General features: G+C 54.7%; 1 protein-coding gene across 2 annotated transcripts; it reads left to right on the top strand.

Annotated features, from left to right (window-relative positions):
* Positions 1-4,139: 4,139 nt before the first annotated feature.
* On the top strand, positions 4,140-25,835 carry CCDC102A (coiled-coil domain containing 102A). 2 transcript variants are annotated; one of them, XM_055412678.2, is made up of 9 exons: positions 4,140-4,233; positions 11,975-12,737; positions 15,347-15,570; positions 17,248-17,356; positions 19,370-19,486; positions 19,801-20,010; positions 21,609-21,779; positions 22,730-22,833; positions 25,214-25,835. In XM_055412678.2, the coding sequence occupies exons 2-9, from the start codon at positions 12,135-12,137 to the stop codon at positions 25,341-25,343; spliced, it is 1,668 nt and encodes a 555-aa protein (XP_055268653.2). In that variant the 5' UTR covers positions 4,140-4,233; positions 11,975-12,134; the 3' UTR covers positions 25,344-25,835. The 2 variants fall into 2 exon arrangements, with proteins under 2 accessions (XP_055268653.2, XP_055268652.2); XM_055412677.2 differs by lacking the exon at positions 4,140-4,233 and adding an exon at positions 11,195-11,553.
* The last annotated feature ends 827 nt before the right edge of the window (positions 25,836-26,662 follow it).

Below are 26,662 nucleotides of genomic sequence, written 5' to 3' on the forward strand. Positions count from 1 at the left end.
ACCCTGAAAGAGCCATCCCCAGACCTAGGGATGTGTCTCTCACCATGGGGGCTGCTCCCCCCTGGTGATCTGCAAGAGGGCAGTAAGTGGCACCCCTGACAGGACATTAGATAAACTGAATCACACCAGGAAAAAGTAATTTACTTTTCAGTCTTTCTCAATCCCAGTGACATCCAGGAGAAGTGTCCATTTAGAACTAAATTATCTCTAATGCCTTTCTACCACAGCCTTCTGACCTTTTGATTTTAATTCTTCAAACTTTTATTGGACGTAGAAAACAGTATATCTGATTTTTAGTGATTCTGTTATTGTCATAAAAATATACATGAAACTGACCATATTAATCATTTTTAAGTGTACAGTCAGTGGCATTAAGTACATTCATATTGTTACCATCACCACCCTCAAAGCTTTTCACTCTCTGGAAACTGAAACTTTGTACCCATTAAACACTAATTCCCCATTCCCCACCCCCTACAGCCCCAAGGAACCACCAGTCTACTTTCAGTCTCTGTTTGACTACTCTCGGAACCTCCTATCAGTGGAATCACACAATATTTTTCCTGTTGTGTGTGGCTTGTTAACTTAACATGATGTCTTTAAGGTCAATCTATGCTGCTAAACATATATCAGAATTTCCTTTAGCCTCCTCTCAAGGCTGAATAATATTCTTTAGAATGTATAGACCACATTGTTTATCCATTCATCCACCAACACTTAGGTTGCTTCCATCTTTGGGGTATTGTGAATATGCTGCTACGAACATGGGTGTAAAGTTGTATTCCTTTCTTAACAAAGTGAGGATTTCTAGTTTGCTTGAGAATGTTGCTTATTTACGTGACATTTATTTTTATGACTTTCTTCTATTTACAGCAACTGATAACATTTCCTATTTAGCCTAAAATATACATCTGTTCTAAAAAAAAGTGAAATGGTTTAAAGAAAAATGCCAAGTAAATAATAGCAAAAGAGTTATGTGTTGATGGCAAAAAGTGGTGGGAGAGACACAGGACAGAGAACTGCTGATGTGTGGGAAACAGTAACACAAACGTCAATGAAAAACCCTACTGCGCTAAACTGGGGGAAGAAACCCCTAGCGAGGGCACTGGGAAAATAACACCAGATTAACGCTGCATCCAGTAGGCTGCCAGGAGGTGTGGTTTTAGCAACAGGAATGAAATGGTAAAGTTGAAAGTCAGATCTAGGGTTTAAGATCTCCTAGCGTGTGACTGGAGTCTGTCACTTGGCTTCTACTCCCCACTTTTCTCACTGTGAGATGATGGTAACAACACCGGCTAATATGATTATGTATGCATGCTCGCTCAGCCGGTCATGTCCTACTCTTTGCAACCCCATGGACTGTAGCCTATCAGGCTCCCTCGTCCATGGAATTTTCCAGGCAAGAATACTGGAGTGGGTTGCCACCTCCTACGCTAGGCCATCTTCCCGACCCAGGGATCAAACCCAATCTCTTGCCTCCCCTGCATTGGCAGGTGGATTCTTTACCACTAGCACCACCTGGGAAGCCCAGGATGGCTATAACACTGAGCTAATTCATGTGAGCTCCCAAGCCTATGGTCAGCACACATCTTGGTTCTATGAGTGAGTAGCTCTCCCTACCCCAACCCCTGCAACAGACATACCTGAAACAATATTTTTGGTTCTTCTCTTTGAGACAGAGAGCTCTATTGTGATGATTTTATAACTGGAGCTTAGGGGACTTCTTTGGTTGTTCAGTGGTTAAGACTCCGGGCTCCCAAATGCAGGGGGCATGGGTTCAATCCCTTGTCAGTATACTAAGATCCACATGATGTGGCCAATAATAATAACAACAAAATAAGCTGTAAAACAACAATTGGAGCTTAGGTTCACCATCAACTCAGCCTCCTCCATCTTCTTAATCCATATCCCCACCTTCAGAAACTCTAGGAAAGAACTCCGGGATCTTGGTCCACAACTGTCTTACTGGTTGTGAAACTCTGGGTAAGTCTCAGCCAAGAGCCTCAGTGAGCATTTCCCCAAGTTTAAAATCGGGGTATTCCAGCTGTCTGAGCACTCAATATCTGAATCTCACAGGTCCAAAGTACACAATGAGCAAAGGTCAACCACTGCAATATTCACAGGTTAGTTCCCTCTCAAACCCCACAAAGTGCCAGCAAAATCTGTCCCGAGTTGATTGTCAGATGCTATCAACATTCAACCATGCCAAGACAAAGCACATGGTTATGAGTGAAACTACAAATCCTGCAAAAAAGCGTGGGATTTCATGAAGTGGGTGTAAGTGATGCTGTGGAAAAGGAGCAGCCACTGACCACAGAGGAAGAGAGTTCTGCAAAAGAAAAGAGCAAGAACTTGCAGAGAGAACTGTTTGACTGTCACAGGATTCAGTGACCCTGGTGTGAAACCCTCAAATACGTTTGCAAAACTGATCCTCTTGCTGCAAAGAGCCAGTTCTTCATTGATGCGACTGAATGCACGACAGCAACCATAATCTAAACAGAGGTTCTTTACCATCTTGACCATCTGAGCCGCCAGGGAAGCCCCCAAATACAGGCACACCTCGGAGATATTCCCAGCTCAGTTCCAAGCCACCACAGCAAATCAAAACTCACAATGTATTGAGTTACACAAATTTTTTTGGTTTCCCAGTGCAGGTAAAGGTTATGTTTACACTATATTAGTATAGTAAGTGTGTCAACAGCATTATGTCTTCTAAGAAGTACATAAACCTTAATTTAAAAATCTTTATTGCTAAAAAGGGGCTTCCCAGGAGGTAAAGAACCTGTCTGCCAATGTAGGAGACAGAAAAGATGCAGTTTGGAAGAGAAGAGATGAGGTTTGATCCCCAGGTGGGGAAGATCCCCTGGAAGAGGGCATGGCAACCCATTTCAGTATCCTTGCCTGGAGAATCCCATGGACAAAGGAGCCTGGCAGGCTTCAATTCATTGGGTTCCAAAGAGTTGGACATGACTGAAGTGACTTAACACGCATGCACATTGCTACAAAAATGTTATCACTTGCACCATCATCAACTGGTAACCTTTTTGCTAGTGGAAGATCTGAAATATTTTTAGGGTTATCAAAATGTGACACTGAGACACAAAGGGAGCAAATGCTTTTGGTGCCAATAGACTCGCTTTCCACATAAGAGTTGTACAAACCTTCAATTTGTACAAAAAAAGAAAAACAGAAACACAGCATCTTGCGAAGGGCAATAAAAAGATATATGCCTCTATTGTTAATTAGAAATTCAAACTAATTTATCTTCTTTATTTTTAGTTTCTTCTTCCACGGAATGACTCAATATAGCAAGGTTCCCTCCACCACAACTCTGAACCTCTGGTCCTCCTTTAACACGGATTCACCTCATCGGCCTTCCAGGGGACAGGATGTGGTAAGAAGAGGGCTGTCCGGCGACCGCTTCCCCCTCTCTCGAAGTAACCGCAGACACTCACTCTCAAGGGAGGAAGCCCCAAAGTAGCAGGGCGCACGCAATTACCCCTCAAGGTAACTGCCCAGGACCGCCCCACTAGGCAGTCGAGGCGGGCTCTGCGCGGGAAGCACCCTGGCACATCCGAGAAAACCTCCGCCCGGCTCCACCACGTTTCTCAACAAGCGCGAGGCTACTGTGGCCCATCATTCTGCTGTACAAAGGGGAAACCGAGGCCCGATGAGGTGCAGGGACGTGCTGCCCCGCACCCACCCGGTGGCAAAGCTAGCACTGGGAAGAATGTCGGTAACAAAAGCATGCAAGCTTGGCATACAAGCAGCACGTGCTGAGCCGGGGACAGATGGTGCCCACTTCTGCTGCTGGGCACTTAGTACGTCATTGCCGCTCAGGGAAACTTGAGGCGGGAAAGCCGACCCCGCGGGGCCCCCAGACCCGGCCTTCCTTCCCCCTCCTCTAGGCCCGATGCCGGGGTGGGGCCTCCGTCGGGGTCCGGCCCGTTCGGTGGCAATCCCGCCAGCTCGGCCCGCGCCCCTCTCCCCAAAGTTAGGCGCGGGTCCCCCACCCAACCAACTCTGCGGGCCAGGGTCAGAGTGGGGCCGCAAGCCGCAAGGGCCCCACCGCCCCCGCCCCGCCGAATCCTCTCTCTCCCCTCCCCCCGGGAGGGAGGAGGAGACTCCGTGGCCCTCCCTCGGCCCTCCCGGCGGCGGCCGCAGCAAGCCCCGTGCCCGCTCCGCCCAGCCGCGGCGGATCGGACGTCCGGAGCCCGCTGGTCGCCGGCCGAGGTGAGCGGGGGCGGTAGTGCAGGGGGCCGACAGCCACCGCGTCCCGGGAACTCCCTCCAGGCCGCGAACCTTCAGCGGGAGGGAAGGGGTTAAGTTGGGGGGCGTGCTGGAAGAGGAGCAGCGGGAGCTCCCGCGTCCGCAGCAACCCCCAAACTCCGAGCAGAACTTCCTAGCCCCCTCCGCGGGCTCCCCTATCTCCACAGCCAGTCTCAAGAGTGAAGGGGCTTGGGGAGTTGGGGGATGGGGGAGGGCAGGGCCGCCCCCGAAAAGCTGCGGGCCGGGGCCAGACCCGAGGGGGGCTGCGGCGGCGGGCGGGGGCGGAATTTGGACCTCTCCCGGGGGACCCAACGTGGTCACCATGGCGAATGCGGGACGGACGGGCTGCGCGGGCCAATCGGAGCACGGCGCCCCTGGTGGCTGCCAATGGGGGGCCGCGCGGCGGGGTGGGCGGGACCGCGTCTCGCTGGGCCGGGAGACCCTCCTCCCTCATCCCGCCGCTGCTGTGCTGGGGAGGGGGAGAGGAAGTGAGGATTTAGGCGACTCGTGGTAGTGGGAGGGCAGAAAGGGAATTTCTGGAAGGAGTTGGGACAGGTGGAGCGACGGCTCAGTGTCAGGAGATGGGAGTGGGCCTCCGTTGTCCCACTATTACGATTGTGAGAACTGGTGATGTCCTGCAAGCCTCCTTCCCCACTCGGGGCTTCGGTTTCTGTCTTAAGTGTGGGTTATGTAGGGCTGATGGGGAGGTAGGATTACTTCGTGTAGGCACAGATTCTGCCCACTGGTTAAACAAAGCTTTTAGGTATCTTGTTAGTGCCTTTCTCCATCTTACAAGTAAGAAAACAGCATCAGAGAGGGCATGGCCTTGCAGGTATCAAACAGAGTCCCAGAGGTACAGATGGGGCTCCTGAGAAGTCCGCTGTACTGGAGTGAATAGTTCAAGGAGTTGCTCAGAGCCCCGGGTCTGTGGTCCACCCCATGAAAAGTTCCCATCCTCTCCCAGCTGTTCTTGACTTGATGACTGAGGACCCCATGGTGTAGGTGGTCCCAGGGGCACCTTGCCCCTCAGGTGATCAGGACCCAGGAGGGGAGGCATCCATTGCCAGCAATCCAGCCCGCCCCGACCCATCACACACCCAATTTTGCTGCTGGTCCTTGATGTGGACCAATACCTGTACCTCTGGATCTCAGGTGTCTCATTTGTAAAAAAGGAGTGGTCCAGGATATCTTTGGCTTCTCTGTCTGAGATGAAGGTACCTGGGAACAGATTAGGGGTGCCTACCCCCCAGGCTCAGGTTCAGCCTGCAGGCTCAGCTTGTCTCCTCCTCTCCTGGAGGTCCAGTGATGGGAGCATGGGTGACAGGTCAGAGGGACAAGTGCCCACAGTTTGTGGGCTGACCAGCCTTGGGCCCTGCACTTATCCAATCAGGCTGTCCTCTGTGGTTTCCTGCTGGGCTCTGCTCCCTGCCCACAGCCAGGCCTGTGGCTACAGGCCAGCCCCACAGCCCCACCTGAAAGGTTCTGGGAGGTTATAGAGGGTTTCTGAGCTGGAGGGAGGAGTTGGGCCATCCCACCCCAGCATCCCATCCCATCCCATCCCACACCCACCCCAGCCCCTAAGCTGGGCCCCATCTAGGCCTCAGCACTGCTTACTCTTCTCACTAGATATGAGCCATCAAAACACGGTAAGGACAAAATAAACTTGTCCCCCTGTGAGTCAGTTAGACCCCCTCAGGTAAGAGGCCTGATCCTTGACCTGGCCATGAGATGACCTCTGACTCTGACCTTGGCAACAGGCTCTGACACCTACCTGTCTCAGAGCCTGACCCTAAAGAGACTCCTGATCCTTAGAATGGTGCAACCCTCCCTGATTACAGGGAACCCCCTAGCTGTCCATCTTCTACCCATCAGCCTGGGAAGCGTTAATGTAGCATCTGCTGTGTGCTGGGCCCTGTGCTGGCAGCCAGTGAGTCCAGGATGCCCTTGTGGTTTCTCAGTGTGGCCACTGCTGACGAACTAGGAGGTGCCATGTTGGGAGCACTAACATACTCTGTGTATGAGGTTGGGGAAGGCTACCCAGGGAATCGTTACCCAGAGGTAGGTCCTAAAGGATGTGTAGGAGGTACTGCTAGAGAAAGGAGAGAGAACATTCCAAACAGGTCCACTAGAAGCAAGAGCCACTGGTCACTTTGTCTAGACAGGGCTGATGAAGGCCTTGCCTGAGTCAAATATCCAATCAAAACATTCTGCTGGCTGGCCAGCAGCTGCCTGAAGCAGTGAGGATGACTGTGGGACTGGGGTTCAGGAGCTCTTGAGTCCCATGTGGACCTGTGCATGCTTGCTAAGTCACTTCTAAGTTCACTTGCTAAGTAGTGGTGTCCTACTCTTTGCAACCCTATGGGATGTACATAGCCCACCATGCTCCTCTGTCCATGGGACTCTCCAGGCATGAATACTGGAGTGGGTTGCCATGCCCTCCTCCAGGGGATCTTCCCAACCCAGGGATCAAGCCCACGTCTTTTACATCTCCTGCACTGGCAGGTGGGTTCTTTACCACTAGTGCCACATGGGAAGCCCTCCCAGGTAGCTCTGCTACCCAGTTAAGGGGATGTGAAGCCATGATTCTGCTTTCTGCTCTCCACCCCACCAGCCAACTTTGAGCACATCCTGTGTGCAGGGCCTGTGCTAGTGGCTCTGGGTGGCACAAGTGTCCTGCCGGGGTTGAGGGAGGCCTGAACTGCAAGAGGAGAGAGGGCAGCTGGCCAGGTCTGGCTCTGGAAGTTTGTGGGGATATACTCCCCTGGCAGAGTGGGGCTTGGGAGACCAAGGCATTTCCGGGAGGTGGTGGAACTGAGCCTGAAGGATGGGTGGGGTTTCGGAGTCTGAGGGGGGCATCCCGAGTGGGGGATCAGGCTGAGCAGAGATCCTGAGGGTTTGAGCAGGAATAGACCCGTCTGGTTGGTGCTGGGGGTGGGGGTGTGGGCACAGGAGAGGAGAGGGTGAGTGGGAAGGACTTTCTGGGCCTGTGGAGGCTGGTCCCTCCTCTACCTGCTCCATGGGGAGTGGTGACACCCTGCAGGAATCAGGAGGCCACCCCACACACATACTTACACCCCAGGGGAGGAAGACGCTGAGCCTGGTGAGGAAGGGCAGGCGGGGTAGGCAGCGGGAGCTGGTCTCTACAACTGCCAGCTGAACCTCCGTGTTGGGTCTCTCTTGGTGAGTGTGTACGTTACCAGGGCTTGGTGTATGTGTGTGTCTGCCCCCAAGGCTGTGTTATGTCAGTGGGGTGGGGGTAGGGGTGAGGGGAAGCATTGCTAGGCAGAGACAAACTGCTTTTGAGTGTGTAGGCAGGGTTCCTAGTGTGTCCAGGGGTGGGTTTCTCGAGAAAACCAACCTTGGGACCCCCCCACCCACCCCATCCGTTTACAATATGTGTGCACACACACCCTTCAGGGGACCTGGGCCTGCAGGAAGCAAGGCAGGAGGCCCGTCCAGAGCCCCTCTGACCCCCCTCCTCTCCCAGTCCCCCCACCCCTCCCTTGAGCGTGGGTGCCTGGAAGCCATTAGGGGCCTGGGTGGCGCCCGCCCTGGCCCTGCACGACAGGCTTGGGATTCCTGGAAGGAGCGGGCCACCCCTCCCTGCCAAGCCCCATTCAGGCCAGGCAGCTCCCAGAGGCAGAGAGGATGTGGCAGCGGCCCCCTCCCTGCCGCCCTCTCCCCTCTCGGTTTCGGGACTGCAGGCAGAAACCAGCAGACAGGGGCCTGGCCCCAGGGACCCCCCGCCTCACCACCCCCGATTCCCAGCACAGCTCTGGCCTCTAGTGAGGCCACCGGACTGGCACTCAGATTTCCTGCCTCCTTCCCCTCCCCCGCAGGCTCTCACATTGTTTATCTTTTCCAAGAGCTTCTCCATGTGGAGCTGGGCCAGGAAACTGGGGAGAGGAGGACTGCGAGTGTCTGTATATGTGTTCGTGTGTGTGTATATATGTGTGTGTGCATTTGCCTGACTCAGGGATGAGTATGTATCTTTGCATGTCTCTGTGTATATCCATGTGGGCATATGTATGTCTTCAGGTGTGTCTGTGACTCTGTATCTACAAGGAAGCATCTCTCTGAACATGTATATAGTTCCTGTGTGTGCCTATGGGGCCATCTCCGAGTATGTGTTTGCCTGCCCATGTCTTTATCTATATTTACGTGTATGAGATTGCTTGTGTGTCTGGGTGTGAACATGTCTGTGAATGCACGTGGGATCTAGGCCAGTTACCTCATTGCACAGGTGGAAAGACAGAGCCACAGTGGGTACTCAGCCTTCCAGGGGAGTCGGGTGTACAGGGAACTGGAACCTAAGTCCGGAGGGCTGTGTCTGGGGGCGTAACCTAGTCTGTGCAGGTGTTACTGGGGTTGAGATATACATGTTTGTACATATGGAACTATGGGTGGTGACACGGCATCACCATTTATTCAAAGTATCCCACACTTGGATGGTTAAAATGCAAATCCCCATTCCCACACCTTCTGAACATGATTCTCTGAGGAGTGAGGTCCAGGGACTGCCTTCTAAGCAAATGTCCAGGTGAATCTGAAGGACTTCTTGCTCTAGAAGCACTGGCTTCCCTCACCCCTCACTCCAGTTCTACCAGGGAAGAAACAGGCCCAGTATGGGGCATGGTTCACATGAGGTTGATGACAGAGCAGGAGCTAGAGCTGGCGCCGGGTGAAGGGAGACAGACAGTAAGCTCAGGGCAAATGCACTGGAGAAATATCTTGGAATGGCCAAAAGTTTCATTCTGGTTTTTCCATAACATCTTAGGGGAAAAAACTGAAATAAACTTTTTGGTCAGTCCAATACTAGGATCACTGAGCTGTGCTCAGAAACTGTGACTGTAATAGTCATGACTTTAAATGAACACTGGTCCACAGTGGTGTCAAACCTGTGATGCCTGGTCATACGGGTGAAGGCAAGAGCAGGCAGAGCAGTGGAAGCAACCAGAGATGGCATTGCCTGGAGAGACAAGAGCAAGTGAGGCAGCTGGAACACTGAGGGCATTTGGGGGGGTGAGTTTGGGACCATGGCACGTATCAAGGGGAGAAGGGACAGGGCGGGCAGTGGGGACAGTGAACAAGTGGGGGAATCGATGCGTTTTCGGTGTCGGAGCCTTTGAGAGAGTGAGTTTGGAATTGACTGTACAGAGGGGAGTGGTCACAGCTACTGGTAATGACAAAGATGGTGGCCACTAGCATGATCCTGCTGCTGCTAAGTCGCTTCAGTCGTGTCCAACTCTGTGCGACCCCATAGACGGCAGCCGACCAGGCTCCGCCGTCCCTGGGATTCTCCAGGCAAGAACACTGGAGTGGGTTGCCATTTCCTTCTCCAATGTGTGAAAGTGAAGTCGCTCAGTCGTGTCCGACTAGTAGCGACCCCATGGACTGCAGCCCACCCGGCTCCTCTGTCCATGCGATTTTCTAGGCAAGAGTACTGGAGTGGCTTGCCATTGCCTTCTCTGGCATGATCCAGCTTGTGGTTTTAAAAACTCACTCTGGCTGCTGCTCTTGAGGATGGATTTGAAGAAGGCAAAAGGGGGCAGGGGGATGGGACAGGGAGAGTGGGGGCTGCAGTCTCCCCAGTGGGAAATGATGGTGATGGCCTTGACAGATTAATGGTTGAGGACGAAGAAGGTAGGTGAATCCCCGTGATGTGTGGCAGACAGACTGACAGGACTTGGAGGTGGAGAGAAAGCCAATTCCAGGATATTCCCCACAATGGGAAGAAGTAAAGAACCTCTCTTCTCCCAGAGAGGGCATCCAGAAGGAGGCTCCGGTTATGGGGGGAATAGAGACAGGAGGTCCCATTTGACCAAGCTGAGTCTGAGTTGTCTGAGGGACATGTGAGTGGTTCTGAGAGCAGCCCAGGCTGGGAGAGAGACTGGGGGTTACTGCAGACGTGGAGAGATGGCTCAGGCAGGGGCAGCAAGAAAGAAGAAGGTGGCCAGGACTGGGGTGACTCCAGCACTGCAGGGATGAGCCCAGGTTGCCAACCAGGGAGGCTAATGGGGGACCACGGGAGAATAGGAGGAAAACCTGGAGAACATTCTGGGAAGGAGAGGTGCAAGAAAGGAGGGCTGGAAGGTGCCCAGAGCTAGAGAGGGCATACCTGTGAGAGTTGAGACATGCCCAGAGGGTAGGGCAGGGGGGCTGGAGGCCAGGCTGGTAAGGCTTGATGAGAGAGGGCGAGGGAGGTGCACAGGGTGGAGGCAGCAAGTGTGGACCACTCTGGATGGGCCTGGAAAGGGAGGAGACAGGAGAGACTTCAGCAGGGAGCAGGCTCCTTGGAGAGGGATCATTGGTTGGGGTGGGAGAAGCTGGATGGGGGGCCTTTGACCCAAGGAGGGAGAGCCCCCAGTCCTCTTCAGGGCAGAGAGGAGGGGGCTGTGGGGTAAGGGGACGCGGAGGGAGTGCCAGCCTGACAGCTCCTCTTTTCACCACAAACTGTGACATTAGATGTGCTGCCGAGTGGCGGGCTTAGAGGCTGGAAAAGGGTGAGGAAGGGACACAGCCAGACAGTATTGGGACACTCTTCCAGGATGCGGAGAGTCCCACCAGCAGTGCTCTGATGGGTCACCCAGAAAAGGAAGGAACAGCGATCAGGGCAGGTCTTAGGGGCTGCAGTGAGGCTCTGGTCAGGCCCAGCTGAATGGGAAAGGAAGTACAAGATAGCCCAAGGAGCTGTCAGTGGTCAGCATGAAGCCACTCTGAGGGAGAGCGTGGCAGGCTGGGGACAGCGCGGGGCATGTGTCTCACTTATTTTAAAAGGGATGTGGCCAACGAGCAGCAGAGCTCAGTGGTCGCCTTGGGGGGACACCTCATCACACTGCACGGCCTCCCTATCTAGACCCCAGCTCACTTCCATCACACCACCAGTGCGTGCATGTATTCACCAAACCCACGCCAGTATCTGGACTTCTGGATGGTGTATCTGGATCAACTCCAGGGCTTACTTTTGCTGAGTCTCCCTTTCCTCTTCAGTAAATGTCTATAGGTGCCCTCGAGTCTGTTGAGAGGATAGCTCACATAGGCATGGTTCCTGGCCTGTAGTTGGTCCTCCATAAATGTCACTGTTATTGTCGTCATGTGCTAGGACAAAGACCAACAGTCAGCCACCCCCTGCCCTCAGCAAACTCACAGCCTGGGGTGAAGATGGGTGCTCACAGGGACACAGAAAAATAGTACAGTGAGGCTGGCTGGTAGAGACCTGGGCAGGGGCTGACCACCTGGCCTGAAGGGGTCCCGGAAAACCTCTTGGAGAAGACGCTATTTCAGGTAAGTTGTAAGGATGGGAAGAGTCAGCCCAGCACAGGAAGAGGCTGGGAGGGGACTCCTGGCAGCAGGGCCAGCATGGAAGCACATAGCAATCCGGGTGGAGAGCAGTATAAGCCATTCAATGTGTGAGATGGGACCTGAAGGTCAGGGACAGCAGATCAAGTTTTCAGATCAGCGGTGGCTGCTCCAGGGCGAAGGGACTTAAGGGGGTTATCTGGAGGCCAGTGAGGAAGCGGTTGCAGGCCCTGGCTCACCATTCCAGCCTCACGGGGGCTCCTGGAGGCGACCAGTTTCACTCCTTCCACCTTTGCTCATGCTGTTCCTTCTACCGCTTGTGCTGTTCCCTTCGCTTCCCATGGCTGAGCTTAAGGATATGGACGGTTGGTGGCCACCTCCAAATAATGGTTGTGTTCTCCCACAGGTCGGAGGGAGCGTCCCCCTCCCCGTAGCCCGGAGAGCAGCCAGAAGCAGTGGCCATCATGCACAGTGGTACCGCGTCTGCCACGCGTCCCCCGCGCCGCCTCTGAGTCCGGGACTGCCAGCCCAGCGCCCACGAGCCCGCCCGCCCCCGCGGCCACGCCATGAGCCACGGGCCGAGCCCCCGGCTGGCCGAGTCCCCGCAGTTGTCCAAGGGCAGCCTCCTGACCATCTTGGGCAGCCCGTCGCCCGAGCGCATGGGGCCGGCCGACTCGCTTCCGCCCACGCCTCCCAGCGGCACGCCCTCGCCGGGGCCGCCGCCAGCACTGCCTCTGCCGCCGGCGCCCGCGCTGCTGGCCGACGGGGACTGGGAGAGCCGCGAGGAGCTGCGGCTGCGGGAGCTGGAGGAGGCGCGCGCGCGGGCGGCGCAGATGGAGAAGACCATGCGCTGGTGGTCGGACTGCACCGCCAACTGGCGCGAGAAGTGGAGCAAGGTGCGCGCCGAGCGCAACCGCGCGCGCGAGGAGGTGCGCCAGCTGCGCCAGCGCCTCGACGCGCTCACCAAGGAGCTGGCGGGCGCCCGGCGCGAGCGCCAAGAAGCGCAGGGCGAGTGCGAGGCGCGGGGCCGCGAGCTGGCGCGGCTGCGGGGCGCCCGGGGGGGCGCGGACAGGACGCCCGATGGGCCCGAGACGGAGCCGGAAAGCGAACAGGAGCCGGTGCCGGTGCGCGACGTCGGATCCGGATGCGAGAGACCGCAGGGCAGCCAGGTGCGCGGCGAGGGGCGGGGCTGCTGGGCGGGGCCTTCGCGCTGGGGTCCGGAAGTGGGAGGGGCTGATTGGCCCGGGCAGGAGCGCTGGCTGTAGGGCTCAGAAAGGGAAGTAAGGGCCTGGCACGTGGGTAGGTATCACAACTTCTGGGATGCAGGCTCTGCCCTGAAGGGCCCCAGGTTACCTTCCTCCCACAGACCCCAAGGGCAGAGTGTCCCTGATTATGGTGGTCCCGCCGCTCCCACACCTGAGTAATCAACAAAACCAACAAATCATCCTCTCTGAGCAGAAGCAAGTTGTAAGAACTTACCTCAAAGGCATCCATTAGTCACAGAGCTGAATCCATTCATTTATTCAATTTAGAGGAAGGAGTAAACATTTTAACAGGTGTCTATCAAAGCTAAGGGAGAAGGCAATGGCAAGCCACTCCAGTACTCTTGCCTAGAAAATCCCATGGATGGAAGAGCCTGGTAGGCTGCAGTCCGTGGGGTCGCTAAGGGTCGGACACGACTGGGCGACTTCACTTTCACTTTTCACTTTCACACATTGGAGAAGGAAATGGCAACCCACTCCAGTGTTCTTGCCTGGAGAATCCCAGGGACGGGAGGGCCTGGTGGGCTTCCGTCTATGGGGTCACACAGAGTCGGACACGACTGAAGTGACTTAGCAACAGCAGCAGCACCAAAGCTGAGGGGTGGGGGGGTGGGGTGTCAGGGCAATGGGAACACGAAGGAGGTCCCTGAGCCAGGCTCTGAGGAGGGAGCTTCACAGAAACTTTTCTAGAAGCGGTCCCATTTAAGCTGAGATAGGAGAAATTGATGGTGAAAGTGCAAGAATGCATTACAGGTGATGGAAATTCTGTGCAAACAGCGAGAGGCTGAGAGTGCTTGGTAAATCTGGGAAAAGCCTCCATCATTCCATGGGCACCCTTACAGAATGCTAGGCTCTGCATACACACTACCTAGTTAATTCTCAGGACAACCCAGGAAAAACTGGCTTTACAAATGAAAACACTGAGGCGCTGAGAAGTTAATTACCAGTGGCTCCCAGCTGGTAACTGGAGTCGCAGGGAGTTGACTCCAGATGAACTTCTCAGCCCATGGTAATAATAATTAGGCTATCTAGAACATTAATTATATGTACGGAGGGCAATTAAACACTTGCTCCTCTGAACAAGCAAGACTCACCTGAAGGCCATCTCAGGACAGAGTCTAGGCTCAGGTTGCTCCCAGCTCCATCCCCAATCAGGCCAGCTCCTAAGATTTTTAGCTGCCCTCTCCCTTCTCCTGCCTGTGGGCTAGAGTGGGCACTGCTGCCTCCTGGTGGCTGAAGCCCCCTTCCCCGGGGCCTGACTGGTGCTTGCAGGTGACATTCCTTGCTCTTTGGGGCAGAGGATGAGCCTCCGTATACCAGCCAGCCTTGGACACTGTTCCTGTCCTCTCCGTGTTCAGTTATGAGTCACCCCAGGAGGTGGCAGGTACCACGGCAGTAGTTCGGAGGATGCAGCCTGAGTTTGATTTCCAGCCCAGCCATGTCTGTGCTCTGTGACCCTCCATCAATTCCCTTCTTCCCTCTCTGGTTCCTCAGTTGGGAATTGGAGCTTTGGACCAGATGGTCTCAGAGGCCCCCACCCAGACAGTCTGAGATATAAGAGGAGTAGAATTTCACTCCTCAGGCCCACTGTCCTAGTCTGGATAGGGAAACTGAAGGTCAGTCGAGGAAGGGACCAGCCCAGACTCATCTGGAATGACTGTGGGAGGAGCCAGGCTGGGACAGAGGCCATGGGCCTCTTGGGTCTGTGATCAGAGGCAGGTCAGGGGGCAGACAAGGGCAGAGGGGAAAGGAGCCTGGCAGGAAGGAAGAGGGCTCAGGGTTGAGTTAATCAACCCTCACCGCTTTCTGTCTGGGAGCTGGTTCTGCTCTCAGAGGCTGCCTTCCTGTGCATCTTTTATTATTGTGGTTTAGTCGCTCAGTAGTGTCTTACTCTTTTGTGACCCCATGAACTGTAGCCTGCCAGGCTTCTTGTCCATGGGATTTCCTAGGCAAGAATACTAGAGTTGGGTGCTATTGCCTTTTCCAGGGGATCTTCCCAATCCAGGGATTGAACCTGAGCCTCCTGCACTGGCAGGCAAATTCTTTACCACTGAGCCACTAGGGAAGTCCATGCCTCTTTTACCATGTCACTTATCATGTTTCAGGTGATCCCACTGAAAAGTGGGATCTTTGAGCAGGAATCCCTTTTAAGGGAATCTAGTCCTTATTCCTTGTAGGAATCCCTGCTTCTGCATTCATCAGTGTCCCACCAAATATTTGCATACTTCCAGCAGTAGAGAGCTTACCACCTCTTCTGGAGAATCTTCCAGGATTCAGGGATTCTGAGTGGCTGACTCTCTGCAATTATAAGCAACGAAGGAGAGTGTGGCCCTCCTTCTCCAGGGGTGGGGAGACAGGCAGCAGAAGAGGAAACGGGGGTCCAGAGGACTGTGTGACTTGCCCACAGTTACCCACCAAGCTGATGCCAGACCCTGGACCTGGGAGAGGCCATGATGAAGGCCAAGAGGGTGAGGACTCAGCAATCATTAGTCCAACCTCTGCCTGGGTCCTCACAGGAGCTGGAGCTGGTGGAGACCCTGCTGAAGGGCAGACCAGAGGAGCCTGAGGGCTGCTGGGAGGTGCGCAGCGCAGGGGCCGGGGCCCCACGGGGCAGCTCGGGCCGCCAGGAGCGCAGCCGCCTGCCCTGGGAGGACACCGCCGTTGAGGAGGAAGCCTCCAAGCTGACCGCCCTGCGGCTGCGGCTGGATGAGTCCCAGAAGGTGCTGCTCAAGGAACGAGAGTGAGTCCCGGGAGGCAGGCAGGGGCTCGGGGGTGGGCCAGGCCATACCAGGGCCTCCTCGGAATCACAGAAATGAAAGTCCATGTCACAGAAGGTGAGACTCAATGAAAGGGAATGGGACTTCCCCTTTGAGTCCCATTGATTCTTGGGACTTGAGAACAGTGGTACTGTACCCAAGGACCCAATGTGACGGGTTTTTAAAATTAATTCAATTAATATGTGTCAGGGATCTGGGTCAGGCACTGCGCTTGGTGGGGATACAGTTATCCATAAGACCAGCAATCCCTGCCTTCGTGCAGGGAGACTGCTGTGGGCAAAAATCAAAGCAGGGAAGGAGGGATAAGGGGACTGAGGGGTGGAAGCTGGGAGTTTGGTTTTTGGACATGTTGAACTTGATTCAGCAGGAAGGCATTTGGGGACGTGAATGAGTCTATAGAGTTCACGAGACAGGTCTGGGCTAGAGGTAGAAATTCAAGAGTCATCAGCGAATAGATGATGCTGAAAACCATGAGCTGGGGAGAGAGTGCATGGGGCAGAGGTCAAAGGATGGGGCCCTGGAGCCGACCAGCTATAGAATCAGAGGAAGAGGGAGGCAGCAAAGGAAACAGGAGAAGGGAGCCAGTGAGGGGGACGAGGAAGCAGGAGGAACTGTTTCATGGATGAGGGAGCAGTCAGCTGGTCCTGTCGGAAGAGGACTGAGCACTGACCAGTGCATTTAGGACTTGGGGGCCACCAGTGACCTTGATTGGTCATTTTTGCCTGATTATGGTGAATATTTAGTAACACCCCCTTTTCCATCCAGAAATTAAACACAAAGATGGTATAAGATAACTACACACAGAAATCTTTTAAAAATCAACACAGTGCCCTTGTGAAGGTAGAAGAAGAGATCATGGCCATGCTTCTGTAAGCCAAAGAGTACCAGATTTTGCCACCAGAAGCCAGGGAAGAGGTATAGAACAGATTCCCTCTCACAACCCTCACGTGGAGCCAACCCCTTAGTCTTGGAGCCTCCAGAACTGAGACAATGCATTTCTGTTTAAGCACAGTGAACAAAAATCAACCTGTTGTACTAACTGAAATGTAAAGTAATACTAAACTTTCAGAATGGGAAGCCAGCGTGGTGTGGGTTTGGTCATGAAACACTGCATATGGCCAAATACCCACGGCGCCTCCTTCACTTTCAGGGCAGAGTGAAGGGTGAGGGTCATGAGAGCAGTTTATGGGACTCCCACCCAGTGATGGTGAAAAGAAGGGACTCCTCCTTCAGAGAATCACTGGACAGTGTTTTCCAGCTTTTCCGACTGCAGAGCTATGTGTTCACACCAAGTCAGCATAAAACAGATCAGGGGTGTGGGGGTATTATTTGATGGATGAGCCCAGGGCCTGGTGCCCTAGAGAACCAGTCACTCCCCACAGCGGGGGCTGGACTGTCGTAGTTGTATGGAGGGAGAGTTGTGTGGGAACTCCAGGAGAATTGCACAACCAGGTTGCCTGCCACAGAGTGGGGTGCCAAGGCCTAGAATACGCAGTAAACCACCAGAAGCCAGGGAAGAGGCATAGAACAGATTACCTCTCATGACACCTTGGTCTTGGACTTGGAAGGGACTGGAGGACTATGCAGGAGGACTCAGCAGAGAGCCCCAGTGGGCTCACCCCCACGTCTCCCCTCCCCAGGGATAAAATGGCACTGAGCAGGAACATCGAGAAGCTGGAGGGAGAGCTCAGCCAGTGGAAGATCAAGTACGAGGAACTGAGCAAGACCAAGCAGGAGATGCTCAAGCAAGTGAGTCTCGGAGACCAGGGTGGGCTTCCTGGAGGAAGCAGTACTGTGTCACTGAATTTCAGCAGTGGGAATGGGAGAAAGAGGGGAATTCAATCATTCACTGTCAAGCACCAGCCCTATGCCATGCAGTGATCTGGGGACTGGGGCAGGAGGTGGAGGAGGGGTTGTGGGGAGGAGACCAACAGTAACCAGGTAGATAAATTCAGAAACTTTGAAATTCAAAAGACAGTCAGAGAGATGAGGTGGTGGGTCATAGAGAGGTCTCTCTAAGGGGGTTACATTCAAGGCAAGACCTAAAATGATTAGAAGAAGCCACCGTTGAGAAGAGATGGGGGCAGAGTTCCTGGCAGAGGGCACAGCAAATGCAAAGGTCCTGAGGCCAGGACAAGCCTAGTGTGTTCAAGAAATAGAGGCCAGTGTGGCTGGAGGGTAGTCAGTGAGAGATGAGATTGCAAGGGGATCCCACTGGCCTTGTAGACCAAGACAAAGGGAAGGAGTCTGGATGTTCACTGGGGACATAGTGGGTATGAGATCTTGCTAGAGCCTCACAGCAGTCAAGGAAACACACTTGGTGTCCCCATCTTACAGATGAGGAAACTGAGACTGTAGCTGGCAGAGAGGAAATTCCACCCCTACAGTTTGGGAACTCCTGCATGCTGGTGTCAGGCTGGGCTTCCCTTACTGCTTCCAGTGCAAACTCTGATGGCCACCAGGGGGCGCAGCCACCCTGCTTTTCCAAAAGGCGGGCGGCTCACAGACCCCAGAGCCTGAAACTGCCCTGGAAGGTTGGTCCAAGTAGAATCTCTTTAAGAAATCTCCTAAAATAAAGCTTCCCAGACCGTGCCCTCACTCTCCTGAGTCAGCATCTTTGGGGTCCAGGAATCTGTCTTTTTAACCTTTTCAAATTGTGTAATCATTTGAAGAAATTTGAGACCCAACTGTGCAGTTTTACAGATATATAACTATAAAGAGTCTCATTTGTATCTGGGGTTTTTTTCCATCAACACTGCATATTTATGGTTCATTCATGCCATTGCAAAGAGCATTCCTCTGACAATTTTCCCTGCTCTACAACAGGGACTCTGTACTATTTCAAATCACCCCAGGCAATTCTGATGTGATCAGCCCCACACCCACAGGCAGACCTGCATTCAGATCCCCTGGGTGTGTTCAGCTAGTGTTCACTGAGGGTGCCCAGGCCATACACGGATATGAAGGTGGGCAGACAGACATGCTGTCTCCTGGGCTCACATTCTTGAGGAGGTGGGGGGATGGAGAAGCACCCCTTCTAGGCAGGGAGGACAGGAGAGCCTCCCTGAGGAGAGGGCATTTAGGCCAAGACCTGAGAATGAGAAAAGTCAGCCCTTCCAGATACCTTGGAAAGAGGGAAGCGAGCAGAGGGAACCACAAGTGTGAAGCCTGCAATGCACAGGAACTTGTGTATTCAAGGACTAGAGAGGAGACTCTAGGGAGAGGGGTGGGCGATGCGGTTGAGGGGAGATGGTTTTGTGGGACCATAGGGAGAGGTCGGTTCTTAGGGAACCTGGGGTTGGGGATATAATTGGCTGCATCTTTTTTCAATTGGTTTATTTTTTGGCTGCACAGAGTGGCTTACTTATGGCTTCTTAGTTCCCCAACCAGGGATGGAACCTGTGCCCCCTGCAGTGGAAGCTCAGAGTCCTTACCACTGGACCACCAGGGAATTCCCCTGGGTTTATCTTTTCTAAAAAGATACTAAAAAGGGCTACTGTTGTGGAAAATGGGTTGATGAGAAAAGGTCAGGGGGCAGGAGGAGGGCACCCAAGAATGGACACTGGGAGGCTGGATGATAATCAGGGAGACGGTGAGAGATGTCGGAGGAGGCAAATGCATTCAGATTCAGGGTCTGTTCTGGATATTCCGTGGCCCACTTGGGCACCACGTGAGGCTCCTTGCTGAGCCCTCCGGCACCAGCACCCACCCCTCCCTGGAGCTGGTGGTCCTCACCTAACCAGCCTGTGCTGTATCACACAGCTCAGCATACTGAAGGAGGCCCACCAGGACGAGCTAGGCCGCATGTCTGAAGACCTGGAGGATGAGCTGGGTGCACGTTCCAGCATGGACAGGAAGTTGGCGGAGCTGAGGGGCGAGGTGAGGCCTCCAGCCGGGCCCTGGGTCTGGGGGGTCCTGGGGGGCCCTGCCTCCATCGGTCATTCACTCACAGGAGGACAGGAACCAGCCACAGCCCTGGGTGCTCCAGTCTGCAGGGGTTGGGCCTCTCTCGCTCACAGAGACTAGAAGCTCGCTCACACCCTGAGTGCCGTGAAATAAGCCTGGGTTAATTATAGCTGCTGCAGCTGGACTTGCTTCCTGGAGCCAAAAACAACTGCCGGAGGAGGTGGGGAGTGGGGAGCCTCCCGCTCAGGCCGTGCTGTGCCCCCTCCCCCTGCCCTGCCCTGTTGCAGATGGAGCGGCTACAGGCGGAGAACGCTGCCGAGTGGGGTCGCCGGGAGCGGCTGGAGACGGAGAAACTGGGCCTGGAGCGGGAGAACAAGAAGCTGCGGGCACAGGTCGGGGACCTGGAGGAGGCACTGGCCCGGCGACGGCGGCAGACGGCCAGCGCGCTGGACTGCGACCTGCGGGCCAGCCAGGCCGCGCTCTTCGAGAAGAGCAAGGTGGGGCAGTGCGGGGCCTCAGCCAGGGCCGGGGCAGACCACCTCCTGGGCAGCCAGCCCCAGACCACAGTGGGCCAGAGACCCCTGAAGCAATGACTACAGACCGAGGAGGTGATTGTCTGGCAGTGGCTCCTCCTGGGCACCCGCCGTGGGCCAGGCTCAGTGATACCACCATCATAGCTGGGTTTGCGTGGCACCACTGTGGGCCAGGCTCCGTGCTGCTGCTTTTTGCCCGTGCTATGGAGAGTACTTGGTGGCGTAGTGGTAAAGAATCCACCTGCCAAGCAGGAGATGCAGGTTTGATCCTTGGGTTGGGAAGATCCCCTGGAAAAAGGAAAGGCAACCCACTCCAGTATTCTTCCTGGGAAATACTATGGACAGAGGAGCCTGGCAGGGTACAGTCCATGGGATCACAAAGAGTCAGACACAACTGAGCAACTAAACACAGCAACATCACTTAATCCTTGCAACAGCCCTTTTATTGGTAAAACAAATGTTTGTTGAGCTCCAGCTGTGGGTAGGCCTTGTTCGAGGTGGGGGGGACATGGCCCTGAACAGGCAGGAGGGACGTGGCCTCCCCTCGTGGAGCTGATAGCTGAGGGGGATATAGACACTGCTCCCTCTGTCACACACGTATGCTGGACACACAGCTCCGTGGCTGTGACAGGGAGAGAGAGGAGGGGATGCCCTCCTAGCTGAGGCCCAGGTCCTGGGGAGGCTTTCCTGAGGCAGTGACGTTTAAGCCCAGGTCTCCAGGGAGAGCAGATGTTGACTGGCGGTGGACTGATTCCAGGAGGAGATTTGGAAAAGGATGTGAATGAATGTCCCGTGGTGACAGGGGCCTGGAGCTTTGGAGGAACAAGGGAGGCTGGTGTTGGCTGGAGGGGACCAGGCAAGAGGGATGTGGTAGGTGAGGCAGGAGACCTGAACCACCTGTGAACAGTGAGAGGTGGGTGTAAGCCAGTGTGGCTCTGAGCGCCCCCTGGCTGCTGTGTGGAAGACAGGCGAGAAGGCAAGCGGATGGGGAGTCTGGGCCATTTCTGGGGGTCAGCGGGAGCCGATGGAGGCCAGGACCAGGCTGAGGTTGGTGGAAATGGAACAAAGAATGGATTCAAGAGGCCATTTCACAGATGTGAAGACTGAGGGCTCAGAGAGCTCCCAGAGCTCAGGTGTGGACAGCGCCTCTCCTGGCTGCTCATCTTCTTCCCAGCCACTCTGGCTTCAGATCTCTTTGCTTCCAAAACGCGCTCCTCAGCTGACCCAGAGCTTTAATGCCATTTATACATCAAAGGGTCCTGACTTTATCCCTCCCCAGAAAACGAGATTCAGCTCACCTACTGCACACCTCATGTCATTTCCAGCAGGCACCCCAGAGTTCCATGTCCAGAATGGAGCCAGCAATGCCACCCGCCTCTCCCCTCATCATCCCCAGGCCTTCTCACCTCACTGGATGGCACCTCTAGCCTCCAGCTCCTCACCCAACTCTAGTGCTGGCATTTCAGAGAGGTTCCGGGGAGAAGGGACCCCAGTACCCCCAGAACCACCTGACCTTGTGGACTTCCCGGCATGAGCCCTCCTCCATCTCCGCTCTCCGGCAGGAGCTGGCTGACCTAAAGCATGTGCATAGCAAACTGAAGAAGCAGTTCCAGGAGAAGGTGGCAGAGCTGGCCCACGCCAACCGGCGGGTAGAGCAGCACGAGGCCGAGGTGAAGAAGCTACGGCTGCGAGTGGAAGAGCTCAAGAAGGAGCTGGCCCAGGCTGAGGACGAGGTGAGCACCCGCAGGGGCCCAGAGTGCAGCCTGCAGACCTTGGCTGGGGTCGGTGGGAGTGCAGCTGCAGGGCCCTCCTGTGTCGCTCCGTGCTGGGTCCCCGGTGCCTGGTACAAGCCTGACTCTCGGGAGGCACTCAGGAGAGAGTGGGTGGGTGACAGGTGGTGTGGGGGCAGGAAGATGGGAAGAGAAATGGACAGATAACGTCGATGAGTGGTTGAGTAGATTAATGAATGGATGGGTGGGTGGATGTGGAGTTGGTTTAAGGGACGGAAGGATAACTCCATGGATGGATGGACAGATGGATGAGGGGATAGATGGACAGATGGCTGGGGGAGATTAGAGATGAATGAGACGTAGCCACAGATGTCTGATGGGTGGTTGGCTGGATGGATGAAGGGGTGGGTAGATAGATGGATGAATGGGTATGTGGAAAGATGGATGACTGAGTGGACGGTGGAAAGGTGGACAACTGACTGTCAGTGGGAGGAAGAGCGAATGGACCGAAGGAAAGAAGGGCAGAAGGGTGGGTGAATGGGAAGACGGGTTTGGAAGAGTGGAAGGACATGAGGGTAGTGTGAATGAGTGGCCGAATAGATCAATGGATGGTGAGTGGGTCGGTGGGTGTCTCCCTAGGCAGATGGGTATCTCCGTGGATGAATGGTCAGATGGACAGATTCATAGGAATATATGGGTAGGTGGGTTGATGGATGGATCAGCAGCTTGGGGCATTGGAGGATGGGTAGATTTGGAAGGGAGAGGCAACAGGCAAGAAGAGGCAAAAAAGGAATGTTCTCCTGGAGGGGCTGGACCTCAGGCTAGGCCTCAAAGGAGAGACAGGAATTGCTCTCGAGGAGGATCATTCTCACAGAGGAATGGCAGGAGACAGCAGGGCAGGCTGGTCCAACCCAAGGTGACTCCTATGCTCTCGGCCCCGTTCACCCCCACAGTTGGACGAGGCCCATAACCAGGCGCGGAAGCTGCAGCGGTCGCTGGATGAGCAGACGGAGCAGAGCGAGAACCTGCAAGTGCAGCTGGAACATGTGCAGTCCAGGTGGGCCCAGAGTGCCGCCCCAGGGGAGAGGATTCCCGGCCGGGGCACGCACAAACGGCAGAGGCGCTTCTAGCCCAGGGAAGCCCAGGGTCAGGGGTCAGGGCTGGAGCCCCGAATGGGCCTAGAGGGGAAGACAGGGAAGGAAGAGATCTGGACGTCCTGGGGCCAGTCCCCTCCAAGCAGGAAGGGCCAGGGCTCGGAAACCAGGGAAGGGAGTGCAGGAAGTAAGACCAGCTGGGAGCCTTGGAGTTGTGTCCTGCAGCCAGCAGATATAGAGGGAGCAGCCAAAGAGGTCAGGCCCAACGTGGGGCAGCAGGGAGGGCAGGTGAATCTGGGCAGTCTCTGAGGAGAAGGACAAGCAGCCTGCAAGGTCCTCAGGCTGGGGTGACTCTGGACCAGCTGGGCTCTGTGGGATCCTGGCCCTGATGGCAGCTGCAGACCCCTCAGCTGCAGACAGGACCCATCACCCTCAGTGAGGGAGGACCAGGAGGTCTGGGGGCCCACCCAGCATGCTCTGTCCTCCCACCCCATCCCAACACCCCAAGAGTGGCTCTCTCCCCCGGACTCCCCTTAGAGCTGGGATATATCAGAGAACATCTAGTCCAAGCCCCGCCCCATTTCACAAGCTCCCCACTGAGACTGATTTCCTGTGCCAGGCCAAGCCCTTACTTCCATCCTATTTCATGGAATAGACAGCACCTAGTCTCTGCTGCCAAGACTGCCTGGGTGGTGGGAACTCTGGCTCTGCACTAAGTAGCTGTGTCATTTTGGGCCACTTACTTAACCTCTTTTTTTTTTTTTCTTCAGAGTTTCCTCATCTGTAAAATGGGATTGATAACCATTTTTATTACTTCTTGATTGTGGGAATTAAATGAGCTGATCTGTGCTTATAAAAGTACCAGGCCCATGATAAATGCTGAATAGTAGCAGAGCTTTAGTATTGGGGTCAGATATTGTGCCATGGTTGGATAGCATCACCATCTCAATGGACATGAATCTGAGCAAACTCGGAGATAGTGAAGGACAGGGAAAGCTGGCATGCTGCAGTCCATGGGGTCGCAAAGAGTCAGAAACGACTTAACTACTGATCAACAACATTGTGCTTTAAGAACCATGCTCCCAGGAGAGACAGGAAGGAAAATTTTTTTCTCCCCTCTAGGGGGCTGGCAAAGGAGGAAACTAAGGCACAAGTCCTTTCACTGCCACACAGGTGGTGGGTGGTCAGGTCAGATTGCCCCCCCCATCCGCCACCTGAGCCCTTATTTACAGAGCATGTACTGTTATATATGTGCTGAATGGCTGTGGCTAAGAGCACAGACTGTGGAGCCAGACCTGATAGCTGTGTGACCCGGGGAGCCAAGGCTCAGTTTCCCCAGATGCTTGGGATGTTGCCTCTGAAGTGCAGGAGCCCAGTCATGAGTGCAAGTCAGGCTCCCGCTTTGCCCACCCCACCCCCTCCCCATCTCCTCCCCCACCCCCCACCCTGTCCCCCCCCCCAACCGCAGCCCCCACTCCAGCACATACCCCTCACAAGGCTGCCTAGCCTCAGGGCCTTCCCGCAGTCTTGGCCACATTCTTTGGGAGCCATAAACTCCCAAAATGGGCAGGCAGGCTGGCTCTGCCCAGGCTCTCAAGTGCTTCCATGGGGAGGGCGGGGCTGCCCAGGACCGCTGCCTCATCTAATTTCCCAACTTTTTGTGCTTTAATGTTCCGGGGACAGCTCACTAAATCACCATGCAGTAATGGAGGCCCCCGCCCGCGCCCCTCCCCACCTTGTTAATAATTCATGCCTTCCAGTAAGATGCAGCCAGGCGGCTACTCCACTGGGGGTGGGCTCGGGGAGCCGGGAGGAGGGGGGGATGGGCATTTCCTCCACTGGCTCTTCTTAGAGGCAAGTCTGCCTCGTAAATTTTGGCTTTAGGAATTTTAATGTGGGGAAGAACTAGGGTGGAGGGCTTTCTCACTGACATTAGGGATGTAGGAGACTCAGATCCTCCACCCCTGGACTTTCTTCCTATGGTCTTTGGAGCCTGGCTTGGGTTCAAATCCCAGCCGCTGTTACCTTGAGCCGGCTGCTTTACCTCTTCAAGCCGTCCCCCCTACTCCCCCACCTACTCCAGAGCCAGCCATCCAGTTCAGAACCCAGCCCCTGTTCGCTGCCGTCTGTGGGACTTAGTGCCTCAGTTTCCCTATCTGTAAAATGGGAGTGACAGGAGCACTTCCCTCACTTTGGGGGCTTCTGGAAGAATGAAGTGAGATGAGGTAATGTTTGTGGAAGGCCCAGTCTGGTGCCTGGCAGTGGGAAGCGCTAGGGGAGGCTTAGCTGCTGTCAGCACCAGCGGATCGAGCTCTCTGACCCGCCTGTCACCCGACCCCACAGGCTCCGCCGGCAGCAGCAGAACGCCCCCCTCTTTGGGAAGATCCGCAGCACTCGCTTTGGTGCCGAGGAGGCAGGGGATGGAGCCAGCGACCTGGACGAGGACGAGGACCTGCAGATCCAGGTGGCTTAGAGCTGCCAGCGCTGGGCAGGACTGGGCGCCACGCCCCCAACCTGGGTGCCCAGGCTGACCAGCCAGTCGAACTGATGCAGCCGTCTGCTCACTCTGGGAGCAGACCCCAGTCCCTGCCACAGACAACTTCCTTCTCTCCCGTGGTGGGCGTTGGTGGTCCTACCTTACCGACACTCCATGGAAGGGAAGCCGTGGCCTACGTTTTCTATATATATATATTATATATATATATATGTCATATATATATTAGTATATATGCCTGGGGTCCTTGGACTTATTTGGTTTTATAGACACAGGACCACTCCAAGGCCCAGTCAGATGCCCCCACCCACCCATGCCTTTCTTGCTGTGGGAGGTGGTGTCAAAGGAGAGCTGTTAGGGGCCTCCATCCAGGCTGCCTCTCTGGACCTTGGAGGTCTGGCAGGGGCTGTGGCTGTTCATAGTACAATGTGATAACCCAGTCTTTTGTAATAAATGGAGTTCATGTTCTCAGGTGGAGTCCTGAGTGTGTGGCAGATGCAGGCACGCGTGTGGGGGACAGACAGGATCAGCCTGCCCCGGCACCAAACCTGAGCGCGGGAATATTGATATGAAGTCACTTGAGTAACTTAATAAATGAGTGACTGTGGGGAAGAAAGAATGGATGACAGCGGTACTGATGAATGGCCTGGAATCCAGCTCCTGTGAGGGGAACGAGGAGGGGTGGTGCATGTTTAATCTGCAGGAGACTTCAGTTCTGACTCCAGATGAATTCAGGTATCTGCTCTGGCCCTTACTGTGCTTGAAAGGGAAGTTACTTGCCCTCTCTGAGCCTCAGATTCTCCATCTGTAAACTGTCTCATAGAGTCATCAGGAGAATTAGATGAGTTCACCTGGAGCTCAGTAAAGGTGAATTATAATCGAAATACTTGAAGGTGTGCCCTGGAGAGGAGGGATTTGCCAGCTGGGTTTGGCCATAAGGGATGACGTTCGGGCAACTGACTGGTGGACGTTTACCCAGAGCTGGGTATGAACACAGCCTGTAACCCTTTCATCATCCTCTTAGCCCTGCTCTAGGCAGTGACATTATAGATTTTATGTTTTGATTCTTAATTCCTAAACCTTCTATAACCAGCCAGTGTATATTAAATCTGGTAGGAAAGGTTATTCAAAGCATGGTAGCATACATTGTTGAATCTTCGCAAGCTGAGGTGGCGTTTGAGTCACCTGCTGTTGATGAGAGTTTGACATGAACTCTTAGCACCAGGGCCTGCTTTCTGCAGGAGCAGGCCGGCACTCTCAGAACTGTCCTAGCCCACAGGCCATGGCGAGTTGCCTGT

This window comes from Moschus berezovskii, chromosome 22 (assembly GCF_049115385.1).
Source record: "Moschus berezovskii isolate FMDL1 chromosome 22, NW_MosBer_1.0, whole genome shotgun sequence".
In the NCBI taxonomy this organism is placed as follows: Eukaryota; Metazoa; Chordata; class Mammalia; order Artiodactyla; family Moschidae; genus Moschus; species Moschus berezovskii.

Bases quoted from the DNA above. Each gene is read 5' to 3' on its own strand.
- CCDC102A (XM_055412678.2), top strand. From the start codon at position 12,135: ATGAGCCACGGGCCGAGCCCCCGGCTGGCCGAGTCCCCGCAGTTGTCC. The intron at 12,738-15,346 runs GTGCGCGGCGAG...GGGTCCTCACAG, and splicing joins AGAGACCGCAGGGCAGCCAG to GAGCTGGAGCTGGTGGAGAC. The intron at 15,571-17,247 runs GTGAGTCCCGGG...TCCCCTCCCCAG, and splicing joins GTGCTGCTCAAGGAACGAGA to GGATAAAATGGCACTGAGCA.